The 22213-nt window shown below is 42.5% G+C and overlaps 1 protein-coding gene across 6 annotated transcripts in view; it reads right to left on the bottom strand.

Annotated features, from left to right (window-relative positions):
* Positions 1–22213, bottom strand: part of Kcnk2 (potassium two pore domain channel subfamily K member 2) — a 197612-nt gene that overhangs the window by 29855 nt on the left and 145544 nt on the right. For all 6 annotated transcript variants that reach the window (XM_076548186.1, XM_076548187.1, XM_076548188.1 and 3 more), the window contains one exon: positions 9471–9610. In XM_076548186.1, the coding sequence (XP_076404301.1) occupies positions 9471–9610 (140 nt within the window). The remainder of the gene's footprint in view (positions 1–9470; positions 9611–22213) is intronic.

The raw sequence follows: 22213 nt of genomic DNA on the forward strand, positions 1-22213 counted from the left end.
AATGCTATGACCTTTCTATATTTTACCAGGTTCTCTCAGGACCTGTTCAAAAGCTAAACACAGCACGAGCCTCCCCCCCGCCCCCCCGATCCACCTGATGAATTAACAATCCCTGAGACAGTGAGAAGTAAGGTTTTCAGTATATAGAGAGCATTTAGAAGTAAAGGAGTTCAAAATCACAGGGCCCATCCTGAAGGAGCAAGCGTCCAGAATGAGAAGCCGAAGCCACAGGTGCGAGAAGGCAGGTGCACTCACCATGCAACACCACGCCCACAGCCACATTTGCCCTAACAAGCCAGCCACGCTGCTCACTTCAATTCTTAGCTTGATGCTTCTATTTTAATAAAAACCCTCTGCAGTTTTGGTTTGGTTTCATTTGGCTTTTTTGAGACAAGATCTCACCCTGCAGCCCAGGCTGTCCTGGAATTCACTATGTAGCCTAGGCTAACCTAAACTTACTCAAGGCAGCCTTCCTGCCTCAGTCACTCTCACCAGGGAACCTGAAGGAGATAAATACTGACAACTGTACCTAAGCTTGTCAGAGCGTTGCAAAGGAGAAACATAGATATGAATGTAGCGCATACACTCACAATATTCCAAACTGTGGGTACTAGTTTAACTCTTTCTTTGAGCTAGAGAAATAACAGCTAGAAATTTCTAGAACAGTCATGATGGGGAGGGGCTCCTACCAAATAAGCCCTTGCCTCAGTCTCAGTGGCTTCATGCAGGGAAGGCTCATTTCTGGTTCTTTCTGGACACCCAGAAGTCAGCAGAGACTCTGTCCCCTGTGGTCACACAGAAAGTGGGTTGACACAGCCTCTCTCTCCCTGAGGTGACTGTACCAAGAACAAGTTAAGACCTCAGGAGGTCACAGGAACAATTAATTCATCCAATTTGCTCATATCAGTTCTGCCTCTACTTGCTGGCCAGCTCTGTTTCTGTGACTCACCAACCAAAAGGAGAACAGATGAGACCTTAAAGTGTGTCTGGGAAAGGGAGACACAGGACAGTACCTCACTGATCATGGTACTGACACTTTCCACTTTTGTTGGAGAAAGAACAATGGAGTCTCTTTTCTCTGAGATATGTGATTGTGTGCACATGTTCATGGTGTGCACACATGCCTGCAAACTCAATCATTAACTGGAAGCTGTTTTGTTGGGCTCAAATCAAACATGAAGCAGGAAGAGCTAACCTGTCTCTCTGCAGTCAGGATAGCACCCACTGACCACTAGACAAACCACCACACTTTGGTGAGAAAGATGAGCCTAGAGGGCTTTAAACTCTAGAGTGCCTCCTACTCTTGGCCTCAAACAAGCACAAACACTCACTTGCACTCTTCTCGGTGTCAGGGAAGCAGGAGCAGTGAGCGAAGTGCTTACTGTGCGTGCATGATGCCTTGTGTTTGATCCCAGCACTCACACCAACAGCCAGGAGTGGGGTGCCCAACTACAACCCCAGCACTGCAGAGGTAGAGACAGAGGGACTCATGGGCTGGTTGGCCTGCTAGTCTAGCCAAATCAGTGAGCTCCAGAGTCAGTGAGAGACCCTGTCTCCCCAGATAAGGTGGAGAGAGATTAAGGAAGACATCAGATGTCAATTCTTGTATACACCACACACACTACACATATCACACATATACACATCACATACCACTTGAGGTTATGTATGTGAACATATGGATGTGGGCGTGTATGAAATATGCTTTATTTCAGCTCTAAGAATGAGAAAGCACACTATTCGATGAGAGAGTTCAGAAACAATTTTGAAAGGTAAGTTAATGGTGGCCACCTTTCTGAACACAAAGTCTCAGAGATGATGGCTTCCAAACAGTTAAATGAGGTAGACAACATTATAACCTCCTGTGCACTCAATCTCTATAATATAATCTTTAAGTAAATAAGATTACTTATAAACTGTCTGGAGGTAGAGGTTATAACTAACTTCCTGTTATTCTGCCTATGAACCAACAGCAAGAATCACTCCAGGTTTCTCCTGGCAGACAGCAGTCTGAAATTTATCACACAGAATGATGATAAAGCTTATCAACAGTGTCTGACCTAACATCTCAAAGAAAAGAAAGAATAATCAGAATATTTTTAAGGTAGCAATTAAGACATTGTCACTTGCTTTAGTAAAGGGAAGAATCCAGATGGATTCTTCTTCCATTGAAACAGCAAGGCCCAGAAAATCTGTGGGTTGAATTCAAGAAAGGAATTAAGAAAACAGCTTTCTGAGTAGAGTTAAACAACATTTAATGTAAAAATGAATGTAAGATTCACAGAGTAGCTAAGAAATTTGAAATTTTATAGACTTAGTTCCCTTAAAATACTCTGGAATTTGATTTTATGATGGAATTCTGCCAATATATATAGGAACGATGATTTCTTGTTTCTCTTTTATTGTGTATTTGCTTATCATATCAGCCACTTAAGTGGTTGGTGTGTAAGCACAGGTCCCCAGAACACAAAGAAATGGGCTGGAGCTGTGCACAAAACAGCATGTGGCGCTACATCGTTGGCAGCCATGGAACTTTACAAAAAATTTAAAGAAGATTTTACATTTACTTTACTGTGTGTGTGTGTGTGTGTGTGTGTGTGTGTGTGTGTGTGTGTGTCCATGGAAGCCAGAAGAAGATGTTGGATCTCTGGGATCTATAGGTATAAGCCATTGTAAGCCGCCTGATGTGGGCACCAAGAGCCCGACCCAGGTCCTCTAACGGGAACAGCAAATAATCTTGAGCCAACACTCCAGCCCATAATAATTTGATATCGTTGTCTTTAGAATCAAGGAAGAAATCAAATAAACACTTAAGGAAGCATTTGGCCACAACACAATGTACTCACAGCATGTTTCTTCAGTCATAAAGAAAGTATTATCACCCCATCTTATAAGAAAATGGAGACTCCAAGTTAGAGATCTTTCCAAATTCTAACTCACAGTTCTGTGGGCTTCAAATCTCATGAGCTTTTCAGAAATCATACAAATGATTATAGAATCATTTTTTTGTAGACAAAAGAAAAAAAATCCACTTAGATATTTAACACCTACTGTTGCCTGACAGTTACTATCGCCTTCAGGGGTAACTGCAGTCATGTTAATAATATTATTTTTTTAAATTTTTTTTTTTTTGTTTTTCGAGACAGGGTTTCTCTGCGTAGCTTTGCGCCTTTCCTGGGGCTCACTTGGTAGCCCAGGCTGGCCTCGAACTCACAGAGATCCACCTGGCTCTGCCTCCCGAGTGCTGGGATTAAAGGTGTGTGCCACCACCGCCCGGCTATTTTTTTAATTTTTATCTATTTACTTTTTAATGAGTATGTGTATGGTATGCATGCTTGTGGATATGGATGCTCACATGTCTGTAAACACACATTTGCAGGTGCACATGTATGCAAAAGCTGACAATGGATGTCTTCCTCTATCATTACCCACTTTATTTAATGAGGCTGAGTCTGAACTTGAACTTGTTCATTTAGCTGCATGAGTCTCCAGCTGATCTAGCTAGTCAGCTTGCTCTGAGGAGTCCCTGTCTCTCTGCCTCCACAGTGCTAGAATTACAGAGGGCAGCCATGCCTGCCCTGCACTTATGTGGGTCTAGGGATTTGAACTCTGGTCCTCACACTTGTGCACCAAGCGTTCTATCCAGAGTCATTTTCCCAACCCCTCTGCTCTTTTCTTGTGACTCCCATCTCAGTTTCTTCTTTACTCAACAAATAACTCACAAAGCTGAGGCTGAAACAACAGTGAAGAAACTGTTGTTGGTCTAATGGGTTGGCATCAAATACCAACCAGCAGAGGTCTATCAAAGCCTAACCCTGTGGCATAATGAGAGGCTTCCCTATCTCCATGGGATGTGAAAGCCTGGATTTTAATAGCACCTAATGACACTGCCTGCCTCTATTCTATTTTTAAAATAAGACTTTTAATAAGATTAAGAATAAACTTGATGCATGTAGTTTCATTGATACAACACTTCATTAAGGGTAAAAGAAATCTCTTTCATGCATATATACATTAAATATAAATTGGAGAAGTCTTAGGATTGTGTGTAGCATGTCTATAGTCTAACTTCAGCTGGCCATCTTTAACTTCTTTATTATCTCAATAGGAGAGGATGTCAAAAAGATTTAAAAATTATTAACTCATATTGTCCTTCCCTGCAATATGTTAGAAATTAAAGTGAAAACCTACAATGTCAACTATATAATCTGGAGATGGAAATGCGATAAGGAAGGGGGGAGGGAGAGGGAGCAGAGAAGAGAAGAGGAAGGGAGGCAGGCAGAGGTGAGGAGAAATATAAAAGGGAGAAATGCCTATATTAGGAATTGTGTGTGATGAGCCCAGAGGACCATCTTAGGATGTGGCCACTGCGTTCTGCAAACCCCGCAGAACGATGACTCCACAGCTCTCCAGAGGAGTGGTACCCACATACCCAAGTGACAGCTGCCCCAGAGGGACATGAAACACTTCATCAATCTGTTCATGGGTGTTGGCTTTTCCTGTGATTCATTTTCCTCTCCACTGTCTTTAGCCAATGCAATCCATCATTTTATTATCCTCCAAAATTTTGCTCCCTTGCCTCTTCAACAGCATCTGCCACCACAGGATTCATTTAGCTGCATGAGCCTCCACCCTCAGCTTCAGCTCCTTCCATGAACACTTTGCCCCAGGTTTCATTTTTATCTCTGTGCTTGCCTCACTGTACAAACATTAATGAAGACATATTTATCTATACTCACAACCTCCATTGTTATTTATATAGTTATGATCCCCAAACTATCTTCCCAGCCTCCATTTTTCCATCTACCTAGGCATGCAGACCTATTTTTTACATTAATCACTTGACTATACAAATTATCCACAAATCAATATATGTCAAAATGAAATGATCCTATCCCTCCTATCTGTTCAGTATTTCTTAATTTCCTGTCTTCTTCCCTGTGGTAGATACCCTACTAAAGTTAAGAGTCATTGACACTGTCTTTTGTATTGCTTTTGTTTTCTCAGCATACAAATTAAAATGTAACCAAAGTCCATTCCTTCTAGCCAAAGCTACCAAGTATTTTTGGAATAAATACTTTCATCTCTACCTCATTGTTACCAAAAACTCCCTGGGCCGATCCCTCCTAGCTGAGTGCTCTCATCTGCATCTTCAAACTCATCTTTCTTGTTCTTGTCAAAGCATTTATTTCACTTCCCTAAAATCCTTCAGTGACTCCCGAGGCTTTTAGGAGACATTCGAAGCTGTTGTAAATGAGACCTAAGTTAATGCCTCGAGTGTTAGAAAGCAATTCTTACATAAGAGATGGCGATCAGCTCCTATTTTGCAAAACTCCCAGGGCTCAACTCAGATCTCTTCTTTAGTTGCCCATTTTTGGGACATGACATCAATACCCTAAGTTCTTTCATTGGAAGGGATTCTATCATGCTGAGTTAAGTACAGAGATCAATGATACCACTATGTGACATTTCTACTGTCATATTCTTGGGTCACTTCATGATCCTGGGGCCAGTTCCCAGTCTTTTGGAGGGCCAGAGCACTAGAGGCCCCCAGAAGCTGGTTATTTTCTTAAATAACAGAAGACCAACTCAGCAAAATTGTAGTCTCAAATCTGCATCAACATTTTCAGAGACTAAAGAAATAGTATTTGAAAAAAAAAATGTTGCTTGGCCATCCATCCATTCACAGTGTTCCTCTTCTGCAAGACTTAACAGAACTGTCTTTGATGTTGGGATACTGCTGCTGCTGCCTATCTCACATGGACTACAACCCAGGGTGTAGACAGAAGTCACAGCTTCCACTCTCAGATGTAAACAGTGACTAAGCAATGTCTGGGTCAGGGTTCATTCTTCCCTATTTCATTCCTTAGCAAGGACAGATTTTATTTCCTGGGTGTTGTGGACACATCTTATTTTTGTTACACCTGAATTGGGTATCAATAATATATTACACCCTGTAGTGAAATAATGCTTGCTTCCTAACTGGAAACATGATCTCATCACAAAAGAGGCTACATGGGTTAATAGGGAAAATAATTAGTTCTATTAATATTTACTGTTAAACTCGATCTGCTTTCTATGGGAACTTAAAAATAACAAAAAAGCTCACTCTTCAGACATGCATATGTCTCCAGAAAGAGATGGTTAAGCTCCTTATTACCTTCCTTGAGAAAGGCAGACCACCTGCAGCTATGTGTGGTGCTTCCGGGTCAATGTGAAATTCTGCCATCCAGTAGCTTCCTCCTCTAGCACCCTGGATGGATTTGCTAGACCAACAATGGTCATTTCAACATGCTAAGGGAAACAATGGTTTTCTTTCCTTTCAAACTCTTAATTCCTCTAAAATGATTCCCTGATGGAAACAGCATGTAGTTTAACATTTGAAATGATATAAACCCTTCATATAATTATCTCTATATATAATTGTATTTTATTACTGTGGCTCAGCCATATTTCAAAACAGTAATGTAATGCTTGGACTTGTTAAATAAAATCTGTTTGTTCTAGCTGGGGAGTGTAAGAGTCCTAGGATTATCACTCTGGATCCTGAGTCCACACTTTGGTTTTGCTATGGTCATGCCCTTCACTGAGCTATTTCAAAGTTTAATTACCTATTATCTGCCACTGTGCTAGATAACTAAGCATTATGTCATTTATTAAATACTTGGTTCCTAATGCCCAAATTAGTTACACAGTACCTTCTTCCCCTCGCCCGCCATTCTTTGCTGAATTTGAGGCCCTATTCTGCATTTCCCTAAATTGCATCATAAATCAGAAAATACACATCTTAATACAAATTAAATTCATTTTCCAGGGGTTCAGTTGGAGCTTCTGCAGCTCGGGGGTAACACTGTCTCTAGCCACAACTTCTCACACATGACTCTCTATAGACGCTCTTTCCAGAAAGTATATGGGACTCAGAACACTGTATAGCAGTCAAAAGGTCTGTGGTAAAAAAAAAAAAAAAAATTAGCTTCTTCTTTAACCTTTTTTCATGGAGAATTAGCCTGAAAATACACTCACACTTTTAGCTGAGAGCCAGGGAACTCCTTCATAAATGGGCACATGATCTCACTGTCCACATATAGCAAACCCATTTTGTAAAAATGTAAATTTATTTGAAAAGAGAACGTCATAGCCTGTACTCTATCCTCCATAAATTCCTGTGTGGGAGCCAAAAAACCTTCACGGTAACTGGATCTGGAGACAGGCTTTTCAAAGGTGTTTGATTAAAGGGTAAATAAATAAAAGTGCTGATGCCCAAATCCAGTAACAGTGGTGTTCTTCTACAGAAAAGAAGGGATGCTGACCTGCCTGTCTCTCCATGAGTGGGCCCAGAGAAAAGGTCAAGTGAAGGTACAGCAAGAGAGATCAACATGCAAGCCAGGGGGAGAAGCCTCACCACGGCCCATGCCAGCTAGGACCTGTGCAAGCCAGGGAGCGAGGCCTCACCATAGACCACACCCGCCAACACCTGTGCAAGCCAGGGAGACAGGCCTCACCATGGACCACACCCGCCAACACCTTCTTAGTTAATGGCTTGCAGAGAAGGGAGAAACAGAGCTCTCACTGAACTTGCTCTACCAGCCCCAAACACTGATACAGTTGCTAGGTGAGCTGGTGCATTGCCAGCTTGTCCCATTGCAAAGCCACCATGGCACAGTTTTCAAACTTCAACACATACCCTGCAGCAACTCCGTGAACTATACAAAGATACAAAATCTTCTTTCCCCCACATTATGAGTCAGTGGCATCTAGAACTTCTGTCTGCGGTCACGGTTGTATTAGTGTACATAAGTATTTAATCTACAGCATATAATGTGTGTCACACAATAATATTTTCCTAACTGTAAAAGTTGAGGTGTGTGCATGCACACATATGTGCCAATATTTCAATGCACTTGAAAGTCATTTAGATGAACCCCTGAGCTGCTCTCTTTTTAGCTGTTATCCAAATGTTTTCTTACTACAACATCTTTTTATCTCTGAAAATTTCAAGATTCAGAAAAGTATACATAAAGTTCCCAACTCCACACATCCCAAGCCCACAACTTAGATCCTTTCTGGTCCCACTGAAAAGAGGACTCTGACCCAATTTAACATATGGAGCATTCTGTCTTACTGATTTTCTCACAATAAAAAGATTTTTGACATATGGTATAACTGAGACACAGAAGAACACATCTAGACTAAATACACGAAACCCCAACTGGGCAATGTGGTACCCACAGGATGAAGCATTAGGTACCTCACACTCTTGCTTGTTACCATGAGCACCTAAGGTATCGATAAAAACTGTATGACTTGACATGTTTCAAAAACAGTAAGACAAAATTCATAAAAAGAAATCAAATTCACTATTTCTTGTTTTATTCCCTTTCATTTGAGTACATAATTAAAGGAGTGCTTTTAACAAACAGAGATTTGACATAGGTGCATTTTGGCCTATGAACGGCAGATAATGAAATGAACAGGCTAACCAGAGGAAGGCATCTGAGTGCTACGGGTGCACATCAGACAGACCTGTGACTCCCCTAAACAATTAGCAAAGTTGGCAAGTCCCAGCAGAAAAAAATACAATGTTCATTAATAAACAAGCAAACAAACAAAAACAAACAAACAAACCCACAACTCAATCACCCTCCAGGAACCAATGGTACTTCTGGAGATATAAATATAAAATCAAAACTGAATGTCCAAGAATAAAATTTTCATATAAACACTTACATTTTAAAATTCCAAAAACTTCATATATCAAAATTCTCAAGATCATTGCTATATGTTTTGTATAAAATATGTAAAATTCTGAGTACTTGCAAGTTCTGACTAAAAGAGCCACAGTGTATACAGTTTTCCAATATATATGTGTATGTTTAAATGTGAACATGTACATATTTATACAGACATCAGTAAAAAGAAAATAACTGGAAATGGGAAAAAATCATTATATAAAGCAATCACTATTTGTTCTATGATATGCTGATACATTTTTTCCCATTGCTGTGAATTGATCATAGGGTTTCATGTATGTTAGGCAAGTGCTCTACCATGGAGGTATATTACACCCCTGCATGTTTTCTTTTCTTTTTATGGAATAGACTTCACTTTGTGCCATTGCACCAAAGAAAAAGAAAACAAAAGAAAAATATATAATTAACAAAATATTTTAAACTGTGTCTTTGTGCCATTGCACAAAAGAAAGAACACAAAGGAAAAATACATAATTAACAAAATGTTTTAAATTATGCCTTTTTTGTTACAAATAAACCTGAGTTCCCACATAGCCACTGACCCAATAAATATTCAACAAATACTGAAACTGACCAAACTATAACTTCTGTATTTGTTATTACTTCATACAATAAATTTACACTAATGCAAATATGCAGAGTTTAAACTTCTAAGTATTTTTTAAAAGAACATAAACCAACCCTTTACCAGATGCTGCTTCCACACACCCTCACCCTCACCTCTTCCTTTGTTTTCTTAGATATCACCCGCAGCCAGTCTCCAATCATGCTCAGAACAGCAGCAAAGTAAGCAAGCCCGACGAGGATCCAGAACCACACAACAGGCTTATAGAAGTCCAGATACTCAATGTCCGATCCACCTGCAAGAGAAAAGCAAAGTCGGACACAACAGTCGTCATCTCAGGAGTCAATAACTGAGATCTCCCACATACTCATTGGCTAAACTGTGGCTCAAGGGCAGATCTCTTGGCCTTTCCCGCCGACCCAGGCTCTTCCTTTACACTGAATTTCTCCTGTTCTCAGGTTTTCAAGGACCAGTTCAAAAGGTGCTTCTGAAGGATGCTTCCTTCTCTTTCCGGGTCATGGTAACTGTCAATGTTTCCTGATTCTTTTTATGACCATCTGTCTCTCAGGACTCAACTGCCCCATATGCACCTAATCTCTCTCCATTCCCACTGAAAAAGTACGAGTCAGAGGCTGTTTCCACACCATGCAGAGGACGCGTACATCAGCCCACTGCCTATCAACCTGTGCCATCCAGCAGATCTGCCAAACTGAACCGGAAGTGGGTGACATCTTAAGTAGGGTGGTCTGGTAACAAGCTCGAGGCAGAGCAGCCATGGGTCTGTGGAGAATCGGAGGTCTTTACAGGCAAGGTTACGATCATTATCTATGAGGAATTCCCATGATGACATCAATTTAAGCCCTACATCTCCAGAAAGAATACGCAGAAGAGCACTTTTTTTTAAAGGGAATCAGTGTGCAGCCATCACTGTACTGTGGGAATCTGCTGTGCACATTTCCAAATATCCTTCCACTCAGCACAACCAACAGAGGTAGTTATGAAGTGTCAGATGCTGAAATCCTGACTGGTTTATCCAAATAAGTAGTCAAGGCTGTGTCTTATGAAATCCAACTTTAACCTGAGAAATCTTCACATTGAGAATGGAGAGATGCCTTGGTGTATAAAGTGATTGACATTGAGTTCAGATCCTCAAAACCCGTGCAAAAGCTAGATGTCAGAACTCACCTCTGTAACTCCAGGGCTCCTACCCAGATATATGGGTCATGGGGACAAAATAATTCTTAGAAGTTTCTAGGTCAGCTAGCCTGGAGTACGCAGTAGTGAACTAGAGACTGTCTCAAGAAAAGGTGGAAGGCAAGAACTGACCCCTGAGTTTGTCCTCTGACTTCTGATATACCTGTGCCCTGCATGCACATGCACGCGCGCGCGCACACACACACATGCACACACACACACACACACACACACACACACACACACACACACACACACACAATCTGAACAGGAAAGAGAGCCTCACATAGACAGTTGCTCACAGCAGAGTGTATGTAGCAGGACAAAGGTTACATAGTTCTGTGGAAGAACACAGGGAGGAAGAGAATGGGAAGGCAGAGGGAACTTTCAAGTGATGAGTATCAAGACACTGTGAGAAGCCACTCTCTCTTCAAAGGATTCTTGTAGAGGATCAGCCAGAGTATGAATGAGGGCCAGAGAATGGTCAAGGCCAATGAGGAGGATAGAGAAATAGGATATGCCGGATGATAAAAACCTGGATCCTAACTCAGTGGGGGCTGGGTTATGTGTGTAGGGGAAATGGCCTGTTTGTGGTTGACTGTATGATCAAAAGGATCTTAGTGGCTGAAGGGGGTGGGGTGGGGAGAAGCCCCAAGAGATGCTCCAATTTGGGAGCAACTGGGAAGTTGCTGTGTTGAATGAGGGCAAGCCTGGGAAGGAGAGGCTTGCAAGAGGTGGAGCAAGGGCTGATGAGACAATGGTGACCAGACTGTCTCTGAGACCACAGTCCCTTACTTGGGAGAGGACCAGTAGCTGCATAAGGGATAAGAAAATCATCGACTAAAACCACCACAAATCATCTAGCCTAAAAACTTGACAGGCTAGATATGTTTAGAGACCAACATGTGAAATCACCCAGCAGAATTCCCACGTGCAGGCCTAATGTGGCATTGTGAGGCAGAGCAGGGGACAGCGTCTTAAAGCCAACTGCATAGACAGTGAGGATATGCAAAAATTCGATCCAAGGCTAGAAAACAAATGCACACTGCATTCAAACGTAAAATATTAATGGAACATTCCTCTAGACAAGTTGGACTTTGGAGATCCCACAAAGACGCTTTTGAATGTGAAAGGAATAAGACAAATGGGCAGAGAGGGCTCTAGCAGGTAACCATGGTAAATAAGCACACAGCCTGAGGACAGCCTAGAGGTCTAGACATAGTAAGATGCCCTCTAAGATAGGACCACTGGGGAAAAAAAAAAAAAGAAACAAAAACTTCAACTTCATCGAAATGCTTAGGACTCTTCTAACACAAGAGCTCACGGACACTCTGATTTTAGCACAGCCTGCATGCTGAAGATGACATTTTATGTCTTTTTTATAAATGGGATGTTACAGTTGGAAAGGGGTGAGTTAGCTTAATCACCAAAAGGCCTATATTTGGGTAAAATGTTTAACCCAGAAGTTTTAGTGATTCAAAGCCATGGAAAACGTTTTTTCCCCTTTCTTAATTATCACGCTTAAAATGAAATACTGGCAGTTAGGTGATCTAAGAAGACAAACCCCAAGAAAGAAAGCTTTGTCAGACAATTATGCATGCTAGTCACTTCCCAAATCTGAGGAGTACGAGTTGATGTGCACATTAATCAGCTCATCTGATGCAAAAATTATCCCTAAGTTAGTAGATCTGTAATGTTGAGATAATTTAATTTGGGACGGGGTATTTTAAAATGAGGAAATGATCTTAATCTTTTTATTTTTAGTTGCAAGTATGTGAGAGTGTACATGTATGTGCACATGTGTGCAGGTGCCTGCTGAGTCCAGAAAAGGATGTCAGAGTCCCTAGAGCTGGAGTTAACAGCAGTTGTGAGCCACTGTAGATACTGGGAACCAAACTCTGATCATCTGCAAAAACAGCAAGTGTTTTTAACCACTGAAAGTGCTTTTTTTATTCTTGACTGTCAGGAGTATTAATTTTCTACCTAGTGTTTAGGAATGTGTCCAGGTGTCTCTTACTAAGACAGTGACGTAGCTGGGCATGGCAGCTCACATCTGTAATCTAGCACGTGGGTGCTGAGGCAGGATTGTGAGCTTAGAGCAGCCTAGAGGACACAGTAAGATGCGGTCTAAACCATAAACAATAAGGGATGTAGAGTGATTTCTCTGCCCTCACTTGAGTGCCTGTACCATTTCTTCTCTTCCCCTCACTGTTGGTGTTGTGGACTGCAGGGTTCTCTGCCCTCCCTCCCCTCCCGGGTCCTCCACTGACTTGGCAGATCAGTTTCTTCATTTTCTCCTTGTTGCCATAGAAAATGTGCACATAAGCTCTTTCAATTTTAGGAGCTTTCTGACTCATTATAAGAGAACATACAGATAGCAATAAAAATACCAAAGAGGGGTGGAGGCAGACAGCTTCAGGAACCTCATCAACTTTTCCAAATAGTTACAGGAAGTCTAAGCTTGCTGAGTCTCTTCCGGGATGTGTGGCAGTCTCCTTTTGGTCCCCCACCTCTCTCCCTCTCTTTTCTTCTCCCTCTCCATCCCCCTCCTCCTCCTTCTCCCTTTCCCACTCTTACTCTCTCACTAGATCCCTTTTCCTTGACATTTCCAAGGGGAACTCAGCCAGAGTTTGATCCAAAATAGCGGATTAAACTACTAAAAATATAATGCAGGAAGGTTCATGCTGTTCACAATGATGGGAAGTGATTCTCTCCACAGAGTGGGTTCCCTACGAATAGCAGCTGGAAACCTCCCCTGTATCAAGCACTGAGAGAGCCTTCCTGCCTGCTCCCCAAGAATCATGGCTGAGGGGACATGGAAGGGACCTCCTAACTCCCGATGCCACATTGCTCAATTGATATGTTCATTTCAACTCATTTATAGAATATTCAAAAATCTTACTGAGAGAGATGAGAGAACTTATCCTCCTTGATTAGATTCCATGACTGGAACCATTCCATCCTAAAGGACTGCAGGTGATGCTGAGGGGAGCCAACCCACCCTGAAGCTCTGCAGGTGGGTGCCGAGAGAGCTGAGGCCCCTATATTTACACCAGAACATCACTTGGGACTTTGGGTGTAGGTTTCAGCTTCATCTCCATCTGCCTTCTCAGAAATAAAACTGATGATTCAAGTGCCATCAAGTTCAGTCTGCTCAGAACGCAAGAGTGACTGCCAGGTCCACACAGCTTCTCTCAAGTCCCAGTGTCTCAAAACAGAGATATCAGGGTAGGGAAAATAACCCATAGCAAGTCACACAAGGACATGAGCTACAGAGCCTCAAATGCAAACCGAGTCGTGTGGCTCCAAATCAGGGCTTCTTTCACTGGACGGAGTTGTTCATCACCCACGCGCTCAGCTGCTCGCCGCTGTCTCATTACCCTGCACCTTAGCCCACACAGCAGTCCCACAGCCTAGTGTTGTGGAGATGCTCTCTGTACAGGACGCCGACAACAAACCAAGGTCCAGCGTGGGGAACTAATGAGTTTCCTGGGCCCAGGAGTTTCCCTGCCAGCTGCCCGCCAGGACAAGCAGCATGTGAAAATGCCGGTAAGCCACGAGCCATGTGGCAAGGTATAGATTTGTAGAAATGGGTTACTTTAAGATATAAGAACAGTTAGCAAAAAGCCTGCCACAGTCATACAGTTTGTAAGCAATATAAGTCTCTGTGCTTACTTGGCTGGGTCTGAGTGGCTGTGGGACTGGTGGGTGACAAAGATTTGTCCTGACTGTGGGCAAGGCAGGAAAACTCTAGCTACACATCATGAATGAGGGATTACTTGAGAAAGTGTAGAGAACTCAAAGTAGCAACAATGCCAAAACATCTCTTCCCGGCCCAGGTGACGATGACCTCCCATAGCTGCATGGATGGCATTCCCCCATCAATTAACCTTCCCCAGTCTGTATACTCTAGTACTTCCTGAGGTCATGAGTTCAGGGACAATTAGGACAGAATGACATACAGCTGGCCAAGAGGTACTTGAGGGAGTGGCATGAATCTAATGACCCTCCATCCCCTCCTTCTAGATCTTGGGGGTCTTTTGCAAGTAGTGGTAGCTGTTCTGCTAAGGGTGGTGGCTTTTAGACTTGTAGGCAGTGTTCTACAACATTCGCAGGTCCCGTGGGCTGGGGAGGTAATATGGAAGGGTCCCGTTAGGGCCTTCATGCTGTGTCATCCATGATAGGAGGGGAAGAAGTAAGAGAGAAGACTGTCAGTACTCACAGCATCAATCCCACTCAAGAAGGTGAAGCCATTGTGACATAATAACCCATAAAGGTGTCACCTCTTAGTGTAATTAAAGGGGTGATGGAAATTTAGGAGAGGACAACTACAGCATCAACAAAACTACTCTACCCATGCAGTATGGAAGGTGCTTAGCTAAGGGGAAAGACACCAAGCTTGGCAAGACACACATCTCTCTCTGGCTCAGTGTAGAAGCCCTGTGCATCAGCAGACAGACCCTCTGTATTTACCTCTCCTGACTCCAGGAGTTTCTAGAAGGTGGCACTATTCTACTCTACAGAACTTGAGTTTGGGATCAAGTGAATATTTGCATAGCTACCACAATCTAGCTGTGTGGTGTGTGTGTGTGTGTGTGTGTGTGTGTGTGTGTGTGTGTGTGTGTGTATGTGTGTGTGTGTTTGCAATTTCATTACAATAAAGCAGTTTTAAAAATAAGAACTTGAAAATGCAATGCAATGTTCTGTCTGCTTAATTTTCTTGACTTCTGATTTTTTTCCTCTGAATCACAAAACATTAATAATAAAAACCCCACATATCGTCGTTTTAAAGAGTAGTCATTCTTGACTGAGATTATCAATCCCAGGACCTTCCTCCTATTTTCTAATGTGATATGTGTATTACATAAACATACAGAACACAAACAGGGTGTCACTCTAAAGCAATGAGTGTTTCAGCTTCACATTGCTTTCACAAAAACACTTGATGCAATACAACTACCCAAAACTGTTCACTCAGCCCACGACTTTGGAAGTTCCAGTTTGGGGTGAGGTGCCGCATTGATTTGGCTCTCTGTTAAGGAACACAGAGGAGCAATGATGACCAGAGTATGTTATGGGCCAAGAAGCTTAGAAATAAGAGACCAGGATCCTACAGTACCCTGTGAAAGCATACCTTCAGTGACCTGAGGGCATCCTCTGAAGCTCTACCTCTTGGGGGTCACAGCATGCATAACCTGTTGGGGGATACTCATTTAAACCACAGAAATGGGGTATCATATACATATACATATTCTAGTTTGGATATCAAATAATGGTCTTAATTTTTGGCTTTGACCATAATTTTATTAATGATGCTTTATTATGATTATGATGAGGCATCATTTCTGCTTTGTGTATCTTTCTTTTGTGACAGCAAATTGCATAAGGAACAGAAACATTCTTACAGGGGTATTGTCAATCTGATGACTTCAATCTTCAATAATAACTGACCTATTAAAACAAATTGATGTCACTGAGACAGGAAAATGTAAAGCTAAAAAAGATAATTAGATGGGTGGTGTTGGCATATACCTTTCATCCCAGCATGGGGGTTGGGAAGCAGAAGCAGGAGGATCTTTGTGAATTTCAAGACAGCCTGGTCTATACAGAGAAATCCTGTCTCAAAGACAAAAACAAAACAAAAAGTTTATTATAAGGCTAGAGAGAAGGCTCAGCAGTTAAGAATACTCAATGTTCTTCCTGAGGACAAGGGTTCAATACCCAGCACCCATATAACATCACACAATGGTCTATGGCTCCAGTTCCAGGGGATCCAATGCCCTTTTCTGGTTTCTGAGGATATCGGGCACATATGTAGTATAGAGATATACATACATGCAAAACATCCACACACATGAAGTAAAATTAAAAACTTAAGATTATTTTAAAATGAAGGCCTAGCATTTGAAGTTATATTTTTGGATTTTAGAGATTTAGAAGCCAGCCCATTTCTCTTCTTCATATAAAAGCTGCTGTAAGAACAGGAACCTCCTGAGTGTAGAGAAGGGAGATCCACAAGTCCTTTCACTTGCTCATCTTTGCGTTAGTGAAACTCTGCAGTGTGCAGGAGTTAAATGATCATCTTCCCTGGAAATGATCTCTAGGTCTCCATGGAGAGCAGTTTGGAGTCTCCATTAAGCACCAGCACCATCATAACCGTCACTCACCGATGCGCCCTCCTTTGCTGTCACGCCCTGTGTTCCTACAATGCTTCTAGATGCCTGAGGACCCCTGCAAGCTCATCCCTTGGCTCATCCCCAGACCCTCAGTTCAACTCTGCTAATTAGTCATCAGCAGAGCTATCAATTCTCTCATCACTGACTTATGGTGATATTTTAATTGTACTGAAATGTGATTTTATTTGTATGTTAATAAATAAAGTTGCCCAGAGGTCAGAGCTATTAGAGCCATAGCAAAAGCTGGGCGGTGGTGGCACACACCTTTAATCCCAGCACTTGGTAGGCAGAGCTAGGTAGATCTCTGTGTGGTCAAGGATACAGCCAGCATTGGAGATACACGCCTTTAATCTCAATATCATAGAAGACCTGGAGGGCTGTACATACAGGCAGTGACAAGGCAGTCATGTGGTTGGGTTTACAACCAATGAGAAGGCAGAACAGAAAGTCTACATAAAGACAAACAGACAGGAAGTAGCTCTCTTTTCGGGGAGGTCTCTTGGCTCAAGAGGCTAGCTGCAGCAGGCGGGTAAGGCTCTTAGCCCTGATCTCTTGGTTTTCTTCTTTACATTGGTTCTGTGTTTCTTATTTAATAAGACAGTTGGTTACATCCACACTGACTGAAACGGGGTGAGCAGATTTCTCCTGTTCCACAGAACACGGATAACTGTTTAGCAGTTGCTCTTTAATTTCATACATTCCATCCAGAGGAGCAGGAACCACAGCCATCGTTGTTATTACTGAGTGCTGAGCACAGTAGTTCGTAAACACCAGAGCAAATGATTATGCATTAAGGAAAGAGTGAGGATCACAATGCAGAGAGCCAGGGAGGTGGCTCTTGCAGAGGAGCCTGACGGCCCGAGTTCAGATTCGGAGGATCTACGAGACAAGCTAGTTGCATATGCAATCCAGAGAGATGGAGGATGCAGGCAAGCAGCTCTCTGGGAAGCTAATGGGCCGACTGACCTCGGGTATGCACAGGCAGAAGAGTGACCTACCTCGATACCATGGACAGAGAGAACTGATTCTCAAAAGTTGTCCTTGGTCTGGCACACTTACATAGTGACACCCTTGTGACCAAACTCATACTCCCCCCCCCTCTCACACACACACACACACACACACACACACACACACACACACACACACACATCTATAACATCTCTCTAGAAGTCATATAAACTTCCTCTTTTTGATTAACGTGGTTTGTTTTTGTTTCTTTCTGAGCAGCCCTTGTGATCCGAGCAGTCCTCTGTCCTCATCAAGTACATTCTTCCGTATCTATTGGATCTCCAGCAACATCTTCCTCAGCAAGCAGCTTAATGGCAGCAATTTTGGTAACTGGCCTCGGAGATAACTGCACAAATCTTAGGTTGTATCAGGCACTGTATCCTAGAGGATTTTGTTCCCAACAGCAAAAACATAGCCATGGCTTTTGAAAACTGAGATGTTTTACTATGAAATCCCCATGAATTAAGTGAGCACTCACTCCATGAGTCACCTTCAGGGTGATACAGGAAGGAAAACATTTGGCTATGAAAAGCTTCACTTCCAATGATGACTTATAACATACAATTCCAGGAAATGTTATTAGAAGACACAGAAATATGTCTTTCCCTAAGTCAAAAATACAACAGATGACAAGAGAACTTGGAAGCTACTTTTAGGAAGTGGTATAGGTTACATGCCAGGGAAAGGCACCATGTGTGAAGCCTGACCAGCCAGAGAGGTGTTCTGCCTCCCTGGGGATGAATAAGCTCCCAGCATTTAACACAGCATACTTTCAGTGATGAAAATTCCATAGAACACATTCAAAAGCCTTAACATATTATTCTGATAATCTGATATATATCATATCCTGATATACAAACAACAAACATTTTGTATATGTGTGTGTATGTATGTATGTATGTATGTATGTATTAGATACATAGTACATATATATCACGGAAAAGATATCTTTATATTTTAATCAAGTATATATTGTGTGTGTGTCTGAATGAGTTTGTGCACCAGAGTACAATCTCCAAGAAGGAAGAGGGCACTGAATTCTCTAGAGCTGGAGTTACATGTGTATGAGCTGCCATGTGGGTGTTTAGACCCTAACACCCCCTCTCAGGATGAGCAGTAAGCACTCCTACCTAATGAGCCAGCTGGGAAATGGGTGTCTTTGTGGTGTTGGCCATGATGGTTACTTACAATGCTTAAATTTGAGGACTAAAATGCTTGGGTTTTCTTAACATAGGGAAGTTGAGGATCACACCAGGCTCTTCCTCATCCATACCTCTTCTGAACCAACCTAAGCTGACTTGGGAGAGGAAGTGTCTTAAAGGATTTCATTGAGAAGCACACTTGGGGGTTACATGTCTTCCCTCTGACTGATGCTTTCTATTTAAAAAGCCATCAGTTTTGAAAATGTGTTTTGTGTTAAACGGTGTCACGAGGCTTTTCTCCAGTCTTCTAGAACCATCATCTAATGGTTCTGTGTCATCTTCTCTTGCACATTCATGAACCAAGCAGATCAGTTGTGGAAGCAAGCCCAAATAGGTAGCCATTTTTTTTTTTTTTTTACACATTCCCATATGATCAAGACTAAATTTTAAGAAAGAAAGGTACGTGTAGTCCTCAGTCTATAAGGTGAGCGCGACTTAAGAACATTCATTCTAGGTATTTAAAGAAATGAAAAATCCAATGGCAGGAATAAGCACATCAACATTAACTCCCAAGGATGATTTTACAGTTCATTTTAACTCTGACTGTACTTTCAAAACCAGGTACATGACACTGGCTAAGTCATCTCATTCTCCCTTTTCATTTTTGGGCAAGAACTACAGCCCACATTCCTCTAAGCTCTGGAGTTGTGTTATTAGCATAACACAAGGCCAACACCTAGCTCCTCCCCAGTCCTCCTCAGCCTCAGGACACTGAGCAGGGTGAGAGGAGAAGGGGACAGAATGAATCAGCAGATCAGTGGGAAAGATCCAATGTCAACTACCAAGGTAACCAGCTAGCCACTGCATCATGCCCCGACACACACAGAAACGGAAATAAAAAAAATTAAGATTTACGGGAGTATCTGGAAGGTGGAGTGCTGCCTCTTGCATTATGGGTCAGGACTTTGGACAGCAAGAGGGAAAGTTCTACAAAGCAGACGGCTGGCCTCTCCCCAGAGGAGCCCTGCCTTAGCTCAGCAGCTCACTGGAGTCATAAGGTCCCCAAGAGCAAAGGTTGACTGTGTTGATTCTGTTGAGTTACACATGGCAATCCCTTCACAAGAAGCTCGAAAGACAAATAGTTTCTGTTTTCCGAAGATTTTTAAAAAGGGCACATGTTTCATGCCTTGTCTTCTCTACATCTGTCCAAAAATGATTCCTGAGTGTGAGGACCAGGCACACATGCCTGCAGCTCTAGAACACAGCTCTGTGGTCTCACAAACACCAACACAGACCAAGGAGGCAGACAAGTCCTCAAAGTGCACTGTTCTTCTCTTCTCCCTCTTTTTGTCTTTTTTTTAAACTCTGTGTGCATGAGTGTGTGTATGAGTGTGTGCATGAGTGTGTGTCTGCATGTCTGTGTATCACATGAGTGCAATGGCCGAAGGAGCCAGAAGAGGACGATGGTCCCTGTGGAACTGGAGTTACCACCGTGCAGATGTTCAACCACTCAGTCATCTCTCTAGCCATCATTAATCATTTCAATCAAAGCAAACATGTGTTCTAGGAATTAGCAAGGTAGACTTCTATCTTTAAAAAAAAAAAAAGTCCTTTACAAAATAAAAATGGGATGAAAGTAATGCTTTTGCTGAGGGGCTCAATATAACAAAATACTAGTGGCAAGAAAAGCTTTTTCCCCAAAGCATCATTCCTTTTATGATATCTATTTTATTTATGTCTGTGTGAGTTCATGTGCACTTCTGTACATGTGTCCACAGAGGCCAGAAGAGGGCATCGGGGTCCTCTGAAGCCAGAGTTCTAGGCAGGTGTGAGCTACTGTGTGGGTGCTGGGGACATAACCCAGGCCCTCTGTAAGCACAGTAAGGACTCAGCTGCTGAGCCATCTCTCTAGCTCCAGAAGGATCATTCCTGTCACCCTATCCTTCTATGACATGGGACCGTGACTCTGGACTCAGGGACCCCACTGGGACCCATGGGATGTTCCCACTGAATACCCTTCCTTGTGCAGGGGACCACAGCCACAGACAGACGCACAGGATCTCTTCAGTTTAAGAACCTTGGCCTCTTCAGGTGAGTTTAAAGTACTTAAAAAGAAAAAAAAAAAATCTTGTTTTCCAAAACCATAAAGTAAAATATTTGAGGTTTTACCCACTCCAAGTCAATCTCGGTGGTGGTCATAGAAACTATTATTTTAAGATTCCACTCATATTTTTCTTCACTTTCATAAATTTTATAATTATTTCATTTTTAAGGAGTGTCAGACCATGAAGGTCACAAGTCAGTTGGAAAGTCTGTGGGTTGTTTAAAATGTCCCATGCCATGTCCAGCTGTTGGCCTGAAGTGTAAGACCTATCACCTATCACCTGTACAACCAACATGTTTCACAAGACTTTGTACTTATGTTTACGTCATTTGGGAAGACTAATGAATTGCAAGTGTCTCTTTGTTTTCATCCTGCTACCTCACTTTCCCCTGTAGACACACATTTCTCAGTTCTGTCTACACTGACTACATACAACTTCAAGGGAGGTAAGAAATTAGACATTTTAGGACAGAACCCTGTCTGCTTACACGGTACCACAAATGTTCAAGACTCCTCATGTCATTTTGATAATTGTCCAAGTAAAAGGGTACCCTTTAGGTCTCTGCACCATCCCTCCCTCCCAGCTCCCCCACCTGGTACAGAGAAGTGGCCATGGTACAAGTCTCTGCTCCGTCCATCCCTCCAGCCCCTCCACCTGGTACAGAGAAGTGGCCATGGTACAAGTCTCTGCACCGTCCATCCCTCCCTCCCAGCCCCTCCACCTGGTACAGAGAAGTGGCCATGGTACAAGTCTCTGCTCCGTCCATCCCTCCAGCCCCTCCACCTGGTACAGAGAAGTGGCAATGCTGCTTCTGAGCAAAGGGAGAGCCTCACTCATGAGGATGTCTCACTTCTTCAAAGACACTGCACATTCCTCACAAGGAGGCTTTGCCAACTTCCACCTTAATGCCAGCACAAACTAACGAACTCCAGCCCTTTTTGATGTTTTACTGACAATAGTCTCTCCTCTGGAAGTATTTAAAGAAGAGATTGAGGTCAGGCCAGACTCGGTGGGCAAAGGTGCTTGCCACACAAGCCTGGCAACCTGCATTCAATTACCAGGGCCATGGAGAGCCAACTCCTGCAAGTTGTCCTCTGACCTCCATACACACATACACACACACACACACACACACACACACACACACACACACAAACACACACACACGATAAAAAAAAACATGTAAGATTTTTTTAAAGAAATCTAAATCATTCTGATGAGCTTATTCCTAGAATTTAATAACATGTTGCTATTTTATGGTAATATAGTA

The sequence above is a fragment of the Peromyscus maniculatus genome, chromosome 11 (genome assembly GCF_049852395.1).
Source record: "Peromyscus maniculatus bairdii isolate BWxNUB_F1_BW_parent chromosome 11, HU_Pman_BW_mat_3.1, whole genome shotgun sequence".
NCBI lineage: Eukaryota > Metazoa > Chordata > Mammalia > Rodentia > Cricetidae > Peromyscus > Peromyscus maniculatus.